This window comes from Pongo abelii, chromosome 10 (assembly GCF_028885655.2).
Source record: "Pongo abelii isolate AG06213 chromosome 10, NHGRI_mPonAbe1-v2.0_pri, whole genome shotgun sequence".
Classification (NCBI taxonomy): Eukaryota; Metazoa; Chordata; class Mammalia; order Primates; family Hominidae; genus Pongo; species Pongo abelii.
The window spans coordinates 68,607,563-68,619,563 of NC_071995.2; the positions used below are offsets into that span (position 1 = coordinate 68,607,563).

Below are 12,001 nucleotides of genomic sequence, written 5' to 3' on the forward strand. Positions count from 1 at the left end.
ATAAATGAACTGTAGATGGCTGATTGCAAAATACTGAAGTCATCACCAAAAGCTCAACACAATCAAAGATCAATAGTGACTCACAATTGCTTCACACTAAAACATATTTAACAATTATTCTATTTTTGTGTATGCTAAGTATATATATATATTTAAAAGATTTTATAAGACATTTGGTCCTCTTTAAAAGTTGACTTGAAAAATAATAAAGTAACACGTGGTAATTTGAAAAAGCTAATGCCAACTTAAAAATAATATACTTTTTGCAGAGTAGTGGAAAGAATACTGGAGTTGGAGCCAGTAAACCAGAGTTCAAGTTCTGACTCTATTGTATGTTAGCTGTGTGAATTCGTAAACATTGTCAGTTAATTCTTATGAAGACCAATCTCATCTCCAACCTGGAAGTAATAATAGTAAACTCACTACACACTTCATATGTGAGAAAAGCTTTTCTAGATTTTATGTATGAACCAATGAAAACCTCATAACAACCCCATGAGTTATTATTATACTATCCCCATTTTGTAGGTTTGGAAACGGACCTGGAAGGGTTAAATAACTTGCCCAAAATAACGTGGCTAGTAAGCGGTAGAGGAGTCTACCTTCAAAACTCAACTCTTAGTCTCTATGCAAACTGCCCTTTCACAATACCCCCTCCACAGGGTTGCCCTGAGAATAAAATTAAGCTATAGATGGTCAGTATAATATGTATTTCATACTGTTACCAATTAAACATAATATGTGGTAGTCTTTTATATGCTATAAAAGCACAAAACAGGCTGGCCACAGAGGCTCAAAACCAGCCTGAGCAACATAGGGAGACCCCATCTCTACAAATAATTTAAAAAACTAGCTGGGTGTGGTATTGGGTACCTGTAGTCCCAGCCACTCAGGAGGCTGAGGCAGGAGAATTGCCTGAGCCTGGGAGGTCAAGGCTGCAGTGAGCTATGATTGTGCCACTGCACTCCAGCCTGGGTAACAGAGCAAGATCCTGTCTGAAAAAAATTAAAAAAATAAAATAAAATTTTAAAGAAGCACAAAACAAATACTAGAGTACTCTTCTCTTCCTGGGAAAGATAATAAACACTCCTAGGCATTATAGATTTGATCATGCATTAACAAGAATCGTATCAAAATCTTAATGCCAACAAATAATAGAAAAATTATGTCAACCGTTCTTGAACTTGTGTGCATTGATTCACTCTGATATTTGTTTAAAATGCAGATTCCCTCAGCTCTATTCCTTCTAAATTCTAATTCTTTCCATGTGGGGTAGAAACCAAGAATATGTTTTCATAACCAGCTCTGCAAGATATTTTGATGCAGGTAACCTACAGATATTAAGAAATGATGGCTTATGTTTAAAACTATAAAAGTATTAGGGGATGAATTGTGTCCCCACCAAATTTATATGTTGAAACCCTAAACCCCAGTACCTCAGTATGTGACTGTATGTGGAGATATGGCCTTTAAAGAGGTGATTAAGTTAAAATGGGGCCATTAGAGTGGGCCCTAAGCCAATATGACTGGTGTCCTTATGAGAAGACATTAACAGACAGACAACAGAAACAAAGGGACCACTATATGAGGACATGCAAAAAGGTGCCATTTGCAAGCCAAGGAGAGGCCTCAGAAGAAACTAAACCTGCAGACACCCTCACCTTGGACTTCTAGCCTCCAAGATTGTGAGAAAATAAATTTCTGTTGTCTAGCCACCCAGAGTCAGGGGTATTTTGTTAAGACACTCCTAGTAAACCAATACAATAAGAAGTGGAAATAATAGCTGATATGGTGATTCAACAATTAAAGTTCCTAAAATGTTTTTTATTAAAGACGTTTGCCATATTAAAATAATTAAAATCATTTGAGAGGTTTTGTTTTTTATTTTTCTAGGCTGATTAATAAGTAGCTGAAACTGACTTAACAAGAGGGAAAATACTTTTAAAATATTATTTCTACAGGTAAAGTTTTCTACCACTACACCTCTTCCCTGGGCTCTGTAATCTACCCATAATCCAATGAGAATAGAATATATTTTTAGTATATGTACATTCTCTCACTAAAATATTAATTTCATTCATTCACATCTACGTGCTTATCTGTATCTATACATTGGTCTGTCTATCTATCTATCTATCTATCTATCTATCTATCTCTTCTATTCATCATCCATGCCCAGATCCACCATTCATCCATCTTTCCATTCATCCATCTATCCATCCATTTAATCAGTATTTATGGAACACCTACCATGTATTAGATGCCATTTAAGTACTGAAAACCTACTTCTTATTGTCAGACAAATAAATGCTCCCTAAAATTTTCAAATGAAAACCACAAAGTAGAAGTCACAAATTCAAATGTCTTTAGAATGCATTCAGGTAAGGAAATAAATGAAGTGGTATTCCAGTGAGTTGTATGTGGAGTGACTGTATCTAAAAGGAGAAGACACAAGTCAGCTCCAGAGAGTTTTAGGCACGGTTTTGCCAAATCTTCCAAAATTTTAAGAGAATCCATACATTTGGGTTTTAATGTGAATTTTCAATTTTTAATGCTGGTGAAATAATCTGGATGTTTTCACAAACACTACCTGAGCCAAACACAACATAGTTATTATTTAGACACCTAGCTATCTCTAGAGGCTACAACCTCTAGATAGTTTGCAACCTCTGCTCTAGACTCTGAGTACAGTCTTCAAAAGTGCCAAGTTTAAGAAGAGATCTACAAGAAGTGAAAAAAAAAATGCCAACTTATTCCATATCTGGTATGTTCATTGTCTGATTTCTGGTGAATTCACACTAAATACTTTGGCTTTCAAAGGATATTCTTGTTGCGTTGACCGTTTAGTGACCAAATAAACCTGAGAATTGCCAAATATCTTGTCCTCTATGGTTATGAAAGCATGGCATACATGAGGCAGAGTAAAGTCCTCATCCAGAAAAGATGAGATAAAGCTCTGTTGCCACTTTCATCCTAACCGTCTCTCACCTCTGCACGAGACAACAAGGTCAGGAACCACTTTTTGTTAGTCACCTTTATGAGCTTACTAATCACTACCTGGCATAGTTCCCAACAGTATTATGTTTGATACATGTGCACTGAACTGGGTTTAAATCCATTATGTTCTTCGATTCTGATTTTAAATCTGGAATGGAAAATGACTATTGCTGAAATATTGCCTATTTAATTCAATTTTTTTGTCCTTAAGGTCATGTCTACATGATATGAAAATAATGAGCTATTTTAGACAGTTTATCAGGAAAAATAATCAGGCAAGTCACATTTGGAATGATATAGAGATCATCTAAGCAACAACTATATTTCTATCCAAATCATGTCTTACTCTCATTCTATTTTGTTTTAGACTGATAAGACAGGCACAATAGAATAAAGAAAGCACAGATATTTTCAATTACTTTTTTGTTTGAAGTTTGAGTCTGAATATTATACTAGTTGGCATTGCTTTAATAACAGTAAAATATGATTTATGCATTTCATCTCTATAGCCCAGCAATTAACATAGGGGAATACTAGTACTTTGTATTAACTAAGTGAACAATTCACATATGTCCTTAAAATGTGGAAAGAACTACTGACAAATAAATAACAACCAACTAAAAAATTCCTCCCTGAAACAATTTTTAAAATATCTTATTTAAAAAATAATTTAAATCTAAACAACCATCATACAAATAAATGTGGGAAATTTATCATTATGCAAATGCCACCTGCAACTTTCATGCTTCACATTTATCATGAAGCTCATAATATTTGTAGACAAGTAAAGTGTGTCTCTTTAAGAAAAATGGTGAGAAGCCTGAATGCTAGCACATTGTGGATGCTGATGAAGTCTTGTTTTACTCAACATGGTCAATAAAATGCAAGTATTTCTTACATTTCAGAAATGCCTCTGGACTTGAAATACCTACTTGCATAATTAAACTCAAAGCCTATTCTGACTAGTTACACCCACAGTGAGTCCTTTTCCATTACTGTTTTTCCAAAAAGTAAATCCTCTGGTTTAAACAACCATATTCTGGCTTCTTGAAGGTCTTAATCTTTTCTCCAACAAACTTCTGAAAGCTCAGCCTGCTTTTACAAATTGCCGTGCTCCACTGAACACATACACTAGTTGGCCAGATGCCTTTCCAAACGTAATTAACACATCTGTAAGTTCTATGTTATGTATTTCACAGTATTAGCAATATGAGTATTTATAAGAACTATCCTGTAATATTAAGAAACCGACAACATTTGGACTAAAAACCCATCCTTTCAACTTTTGTAAAATGTTCTAATTATGTGGTCTATTTCAGGCTCTCTGATTCCATATTAGAAACCACCAGATTCATTTTTCTTTTCTTTTTTTTTTTTTTTGAGACAGAGTCTCCTCTGTTGCCCAGGCTGGAGTGCAGTGGCACAATCTGGCCTCTCTGCCTCCTAGGCTCAAGCAATTCTCTGCCTCAGCCTCCCAAGTAGCTGGGATTACAGGCACCTGCCACCACGCCCAGCTAATTTTTTATTTATTTGTTTTATTTTTAGTAGAGACGAGGTTTTGCCATGTTGACCAGGGTAGTCTTGAACTCCTGACCTCATGATCCACCTGCCTCAGCCTCCCAAAGTGCTGTGATTACAGGTGTGAGCCACTGCGCCCAGTCAGAGAAACCACCAGATTCTTAACAAGTGATTTCTGTTTTCAACTTAAGATGCTGCAAATCTCAGATATTATCTAAAAGTTTCATCTGAAGTAAGTTAAGTGATGTAATTGGGCATTTTGATTTTTTTTCTCTGAAAAAAAGATAATTAATATCTAGTTGACTCACTACATGAGCCCAGTTAAATTCTCTGAAACTGCTGCACCTGCATTTAGAGCTGAACGTTCTCACATCTCTTTAAAGAACTGTAGCAAAAGAAATGATCCTGTTTCAGGTTGAAATGTGAAAGAATAGTAAGGGCAACACATTTCTAAATTTGACTTTTAAAATTTTAACATAAATTTGAATCTCTGGATGAAGGTAAGGATTCACTATTGCAACAAATAGAGATAATGAAGACTAATGAAGTCAGAAAACATGAAAATTGTTAAAGAATTTAGAGCATGTCTGAGGGTAGCTCTGAGGATTAAATGAGGTAATGTACATGACAGCCCATACCTAAGTGTTAAGCACTTGGTAAGAACTTGGACTTGAATGACCTAGTCTAACACTCCCATTTTACAGATAAGAAAACTGAGGCAAGAAAGGCAAACTCTGAACATATCCACATGGAGGGATTCAGCAAAAGTGTAAGGAAAATAATTGCTGTAAAGTAATCAAAGGACATTCTCTGATACTATGCTGTTTGGGTTATTACTCAAGAGATACAAAACAATTTTCATGTCCTCATTTCAAGAGACTTTTCTAATTTTCCCTGATGAATGGCTCCATTCTATTCCTGCAGATTTTATGTACAGTTCTAAAAATAAAACTAAGTTGACGAAAGGCATATCCCTAATATTGTACTTCTATTATTTATTCTAAAAACATTTACTTAAAATTATTCCAGGGTTTGACAATTTAATGCAATGGAAGCTTAAACCACATCACTTTAAAAAATTCCCTCCGCAGCCCAAAGTTTCTCTTTGCTGACCGCCGTGCACCCCACCCCGACCCTTTCAGCGGCTAGTTGGCTGTTTTCAGCACTAAGGGAGTCTCTGAAAGTCCACCAAGCTGCTTCTGGCTAGATCTGAGGAAACCAGACATTTCTGTCAATATTTATCTTCACAGGTATTTTTACCTTCATTTTTTGTATCCCTGGAACTCAAATGAAACACGAGCTTGAAAAGGCAGGGCCCAACCCCGAGTGGCTTGGCCATCCAATTGCACCTGTCATCCTTTACCTGTTTGCAAGACCACAGTTCTCTCTTCATCCAGAGAAATAATCTTGAAGTTATAGATGGTTCCTGCTTGTAAATCTTGAAGGTTACATCCGTATGTGGTGTTGTCTATCCGAAAGGGAGGGCACAACGCGGTCCCCAGAGTGTCACTGCTATAGATGAGGCTAAAGTTACAGGGTGAGCCCAAAATTCTCCACTGGATAGACACGGAATGGCTGGAGGCCTTGGACTCCGCCAGGGTGAAGTTACATCTCTCTGGCTCCGCCAGTCCAGTCTGCAAAGGAATCAGACACAACAGTTCAAGTCCACAGTCTGGACTGCCCAGGGACATATCCACAGCAAGCTCCTCAAGCCACCCTTTCCCCGCTACTTATCCTTTGTCCCTAGCCTCAGCCAGTCCTTTTGCCCTCTGGCCAGAGAAGAGGCTTGCGGGGGAGGTGGATGGCAACTTTCTCCCTAGCTGCTGTCCCTTGAGAGCAGCTGGAGAGAGAAGGTGGCTTTTTGCTTTGACAGCCGGATAAGCTGTCATTCTGGGTTGGGGGCTCACCAGAGGATCATCCTTCCCAAGGCAGAAGAAGAAATTTTGCCACCTCCCTCTCCAAAGCACAACCCGATAGACGAGAAAGTGGAGTGGGAATTTGGTTTTCGGCGGGGAGGGGGCGCATCAGCTCTGACCCCTTCTCGGGCCACTCACCTGCAGCAGGCTCAGTGTGATCCACAAGGCCAACCCGGCTCCATGGCTCAGCATTGCGCTCAGTGGTTAAGATCCAGACGAGACCGAGGGGGCTGGACGTGGGACGGCCCGAGGGCCGTGGCAGGGGGTCACCTGTTGCGCGCGCTCAGCGCGCCCCGCGGGCGCAGCGCGCTTCCCTCGGGGCTGGCGACGCGCAGGGGCCACTGCGGCCACCGCTGCTGCTGCTGCTCCTGCCGCCCCGGGCGGGCTGCGGACGCGAGGGGCAGCAGGGACAGGCAGCGCGCCGCCCTTCCCACGCTGCCATTCTGACCCGCGCTGCCTCGCCCCAGCCCCGTCCGCTGACTTCCGCAATCAAAAGGCAATTTCCTCGTCTCCCGGCAAAGGAACAATGCACCGGCGAGGGAGGGAGCCCCGAGGAGCCAACGCCTGAGGCTGCCAAGGGGCCCGATGTGGGCCAAGCTGCCCCCGCTGCCCCGCGCCGCTACCTTCCCGGCCAGGGGTCCGGTCCGGCTCCGCGGGGCTCTGCCTCCTCCTCCTCCTGTACTCTCCCTTTTCCCCACTCTGTGGTCCTCGACCCAGTCGCCTTAGCCACAATTAGTGCCTGCTCCCTGTCACTTTCCAGGCCCCCACCCCCGCCCCCTTCCTCCCTCCACACCCAGCGTCTCCCCCTCCCTATCTTCCTTCCTATCTTCCTCATCTGCTTTCTCCAGGACCGCTTTTCCCAGGATTAAACTTGACCGCAGCATATTTCCCCAGGTCGCCTGCACTCTTTCCTGAAGTCTTTTATTAGACAGCTTTTGCCCTTCTCACTTCAAAGCATTCATTTGTCCCGGTGGCATCCCCTGACACTAGCAAGAGAAAAAGACCCCAAAAGGATTGTCAGCTTGACCATTCTTTTCTCCCAATCACTTTCCCTTTTCCTTTGTATAGGTTTGCATCCTCCCTAATTCTTATGTAAATAGTGCTAACGACAAATATAATCACTACCAAGTGTTCAATCCACAGCGAACAATTTTATCATCCAGTAGTTAAAGCCATTTCATCCCTAATTGTCCAGCCAAAAGAAGAAAGCCATGTAAACTCTCATTTGTGGAAACTACTGTTGATAGTCAGCTCTCCACAAGTTAAAAAAAATTGGTATTTATTCAGTGTTCAGCCCTAACTGTATGCCCTTTAGCAACTGCTTCAGTACCCAAACGATTATTTATCTGAAAACTGATTTTAGAAAAGCTCCCAATAACTAAAGAGCAAAAATATTTAATAGTACACAAGTGATAAAAGCAAAATATTGCAACAAGTTTTATAATTTTTGATTGCTTTTTTGGAGCACCATCCCTAACAACTGCCAAAAGAAATGAGATTCCACATTCTAATTTTCAAATCAGCGGGAAGGATGGCATATTCCTTTCTTTTTCAAATAGGCTATACATAAAGCTATGTTATTGTCTACTGTATCTACTGTGTCTACTTTGAGGAAAGTTAAAACAAGAAAAAAGAAACAAGTGAAAATTGTTTCAATTCTATTTATTTATTTATTTTTGAGTCAGAGTCTCACTCTGTCACCCAGGTTGGAGTGTAGTGGTGCGATTTCAGCTCACTGCAACCTCTGCCTCCCGGGTTCAAGCAATTCTTGAGCCTCAGCCTCCCATGTAGCTGGGATTAAAGGCGTGTGCCACTACACCCAGCTAATTTTTTTTTTTTTTTTTTTTTGTATTTTTAATAGAGACATAGAGACAGGGTTTCACCATGTTGACCAGGCTGGCCTCGAACTCCTGACCTCAAGTGATCGACCCGCCTTGGCCTCCCACAGTGCTGGGCTTACAGGCATGTGCCATCATGCCTGGCCTGCTTCAATTCTTTTAGAAAACATGCTTTTAAAAATACCTCTTAATGAAAAAATGAAGTTTCTTCCCCTCGAGAGATTCTATGGACTTTTAATCTACAGCCAGAGCAGAGATTTCAAATCCTTTCAAGTTAACAAACACTCAAAGAAGGTCAAACCTAGAACATCTGTGTATTTCTGGGAACAAAAAAACTCCCTATTTCTCTGCCTAGGTCACCTGTAGAGTAAAGAACTTTTACTCTGTATTTTGTGCCCAAGTTCAGTGGCTCTTCACAGCCTGGCATACCTGTCAGCCTCATTAGTGGCAGGGGTCCCCTCCTGCTCTCCACAGATACTGCAAGCCTTCTTACAGGCTGTGGCTGCGCTCAGCTTTTACAGGAGCCTTTTCCCAGTTTTATTCCTTTGCAACATTATGTTTTTCTTCTCTTGCTGTATTTAGATAACAATGTAGTTTCCTCAACTGTAACACTGGAATAATACCTACTCTAAATACACCACACAGCTATTATGAATAAATAATATCACAACTACATTAAACTACCTTTGCAAACTTTAATGTGCCAGCAGAACCTTAAGGCTGACAGCAGAGCTCCCAAATGATTAGTGAGTCCTAAATAACCCATAAACATGAGCATACTATGAAACAAGAGGAAGAGTTTAAACTCAGGCTTTTACCGATTACATTTTTCCTTTTAAAAGTACAAAACTTAACATGAGAAATCCAAGAAAACTGTAATATATTCAAGCAAGTATAGGACTGAAAAAAGCTTCCAGATATCATCTTTTCTATGAGGAGTTTATTTGAAACTACTGGACAAAGTATAAATAAATTGGTTCATTTTGGTTTTTGTTCTCATCTTTGTTTGGAATTCCTCAACTTCTCTTGAGCCTACTTGTCCTACATAAGGACACTATTTGAATTAGAAGTTGCATTCCAGAAATTTGGAATCAGCCACTCTGTACCATTTCAGGGGACAAGCTTTCTTCCTTGCCACCAGGAAACCTTTCCCAGACTACATGGGAAGGGTGGGGCTGCTTTTGATTAGACATGAGTGAACAAGCAGTTGTCTTAAAAAAAAAAAAAAAAGTCATAGCAATTTAAAAACATTAATTGGCCAGGTGCGGTGGCTCACACCTGTAATCATAGCACTTTGGGAGGCTGAGGCAGGTAGATCACTTGAGTCCAGGAGTTTGAGACCAGCCTGGGTAAGATGGAGAAATCCTGTCTCTACAAAAAATACAAAAATTAGCTGGGTGCGGTGGTGCGTGCCTGTAATCCCAGCTACTCAGGAGGCTGCAGCAGGAGGGTTGCTTAACCCCAGGAGGCAGAGGTTGCAGTAAGCCCAGATTGTGCCACTGCACTCCAGCCTCGGCAACAGAGTGAAAACCTTCTCTCAAAAAAAAAATATTAATTATGAGTTCATGGCTAAAAGCATGAATCTTGTCACATTATGAACATAGATGTTGAATAATACAATGGGTCATCAGGGGGTCTGGGAGCCACTGTTTGAGAACGGTTACTTTGGACGGGGGTTTGAACTGGACATGGGGATGAGGGGGCAGTGGTGTTGGATGGATGAGGGGAGGGCAGAGTAGACTGGTTAGGTTAATCCACACTCCCATCACCCATGACCTTAAAGGTCATGGTCCTTACTCTGGCCCCTCATTACCTGGCCTCTGCCCATTTCTTTCCTCCCTCCTGCTTGCCTCCTATTCTGCACTTGCTTCGGTCTGATAATTCATTTACTTTCATTCAGCAAACATTGACTAGCCACCTATTGTGTGCCAGGCTTTGGTATAGGTTTTGGAGGCTCTGCTCCCCCTCCCCTGCCTATGGAACTGACTTGCCCTAGAGCTCTTGTGCCTGTCATTTCCTCTTCTTCAGCCACTCCTCCCCAGAATCTCTGTTTGGCAATCTTTCTCTCGTCCTTTAGGTTTCAGCTGCAACACACTCTAAGGGGCCAGTCCCTTTCTGACCTCACAAGGAAAAATTATCTCCTTATTATTCTTCATCTCAGTGGCCATTTGTTTAATTCAGAGCAATGACTTTTGGTAATAATCTAATCATTTATGTATTTGTGTGCTGTCTGCCTTTCCTGGTCGTATGGAGGATTCTGTTAGAGCAGAATCTTTGTCTGTCCTGCTCTTCTTGCACAGGGATTTTCAAAGAGTCTCATTGTTGAATCTTCATGGCAGCTTAGTAAATATTGTTACATGAATAAATATCCTAAACAAGTCCTTCTAAACATGGTCCTGTTGGTCCTGCTGGACCATGTTTAGAATGAATGTTTAGAATCTTAAATACTATCCTGGAAGGGAAGAGGGGAAAGAGAAGAGAAAAAAGAGGGAAGAGCAAAGGAATGAAAAAGAAGAGAAGATTGATTTTGAAGACAAAGAGAAAAAGGTGGGAAAAGTGAAGAGAGGGAAGATGAAAGGAGGAAAAGGAGAAGGAGGAGGGAGGCAGTACCCGTTAAAACAGTGGTTCTCAAAGTGTAGCTCTCAAATTATCGTCAACTGAGAACTTGCTAGAAATGTAAACTTACTGGCCTCAACACAGACCTAGGAATCAGAAATGCTGGGGATGGAGCTCAATAATGGAGCCCTCTGCATTTTAATAGGCCCTCCAGTACTAGTTCATGAGAAGGAGCTATTCAAATTCTGAACAAAGTCTCAGATTATACTCTAAACCCTGTACTTGATATCATTTTACATTCAGGAGAGTTAATGAGATCTTGGTTTTAAATTTTTTTAAATAAATTTTACTGAACTCTTTGCTTATAAGAAAACTACCTAGATGACTTAGAAGAACAATTTTAGAATGTATTATTTAAGTGAATTGGTGACCTTTATAATATATAATATGCATATTTTGATATATATAACTCATTAAAAATTAAGTGAGATCGCACCACTGCATTCCAGCCTGGGTGACAGGGTGAGACTCCATCTCAAAAAAAAAAAAAAAAAAAAAAAATAACTGAATACTTAAGCAAAAAGGATCAATATGTAGCAAACTTAATACATGTTAGATATAAGGCCAGTTTGATACCTTTCCTCCTAGGAGGTACTTTTGTTATGCAAATCTCACTCCAGGCTTCCCCCCAGGTATTTATTAGAAGAAAGCATAGCAATCAGGGAAATGTGTCAGTTAAAAACAACTACAAGATGGCAAATCCTTTTCTGAGTTTTACTTAGAACCGGCTCAATAGTAAATTCTGGCAAAAGCGAATACAATTTTAACCTGCAGCAGGTGTGATACATTAAAATGTAGAGGAATGTTATTTTGATAAGGAGTTTAAAGCCAAAAACCATGACCATCCTATTTTGTGTTTAGAGAGACAGTCTGAAATACTTATTTTTCAAGGAATTTTTCTAGCTAAACTTCCTAGATCATAGGTCTCCAGGAAAATGGAAATAATAGAAGCATTAGGAGAGGGCGGTTGTAAGGATTAAATGAGAAGGTGCATGCCATATATATAGTACAGTTCCTGTCTAAAGGGCTCAATAAATATTAAGTTCCATGATTATTAGTAATAATAATATTCTATGAATAACATTAAAATAAATAATGAATGCTGAGCACTCGGTA

The 12,001-nt window shown here is 40.1% G+C and overlaps 1 protein-coding gene and 1 long non-coding RNA gene across 4 annotated transcripts in view; one reads left to right on the plus strand and one right to left on the minus strand.

Annotated features, from left to right (window-relative positions):
- LOC129049161 (uncharacterized) overlaps window positions 1-5,483 on the plus strand; it is a 58,535-nt gene extending 53,052 nt beyond the window's left edge. The window contains exon 5 of the long non-coding RNA XR_008511993.1: window positions 5,220-5,483. This is a non-coding gene — a long non-coding RNA (uncharacterized LOC129049161). The remainder of the gene's footprint in view (window positions 1-5,219) is intronic.
- Window positions 1-12,001, minus strand: part of PTPRB (protein tyrosine phosphatase receptor type B) — a 121,290-nt gene that overhangs the window by 87,490 nt on the left and 21,799 nt on the right. For 2 of the 3 annotated variants that reach the window (XM_054527399.2, XM_024257345.3), the window contains exons 1-2: window positions 6,570-7,010; window positions 5,879-6,149 (exon numbers count right to left, since the gene is read on the minus strand). In XM_054527399.2, coding sequence (XP_054383374.1) covers window positions 5,879-6,149; window positions 6,570-6,623 — 325 coding nt within the window. In that variant the 5' untranslated portion in view covers window positions 6,624-7,010. Of the gene's footprint in view, window positions 1-5,878; window positions 6,150-6,569; window positions 7,011-12,001 lie in introns of those variants that run through there. The other variant, XM_024257344.3, reaches the window with a different exon arrangement.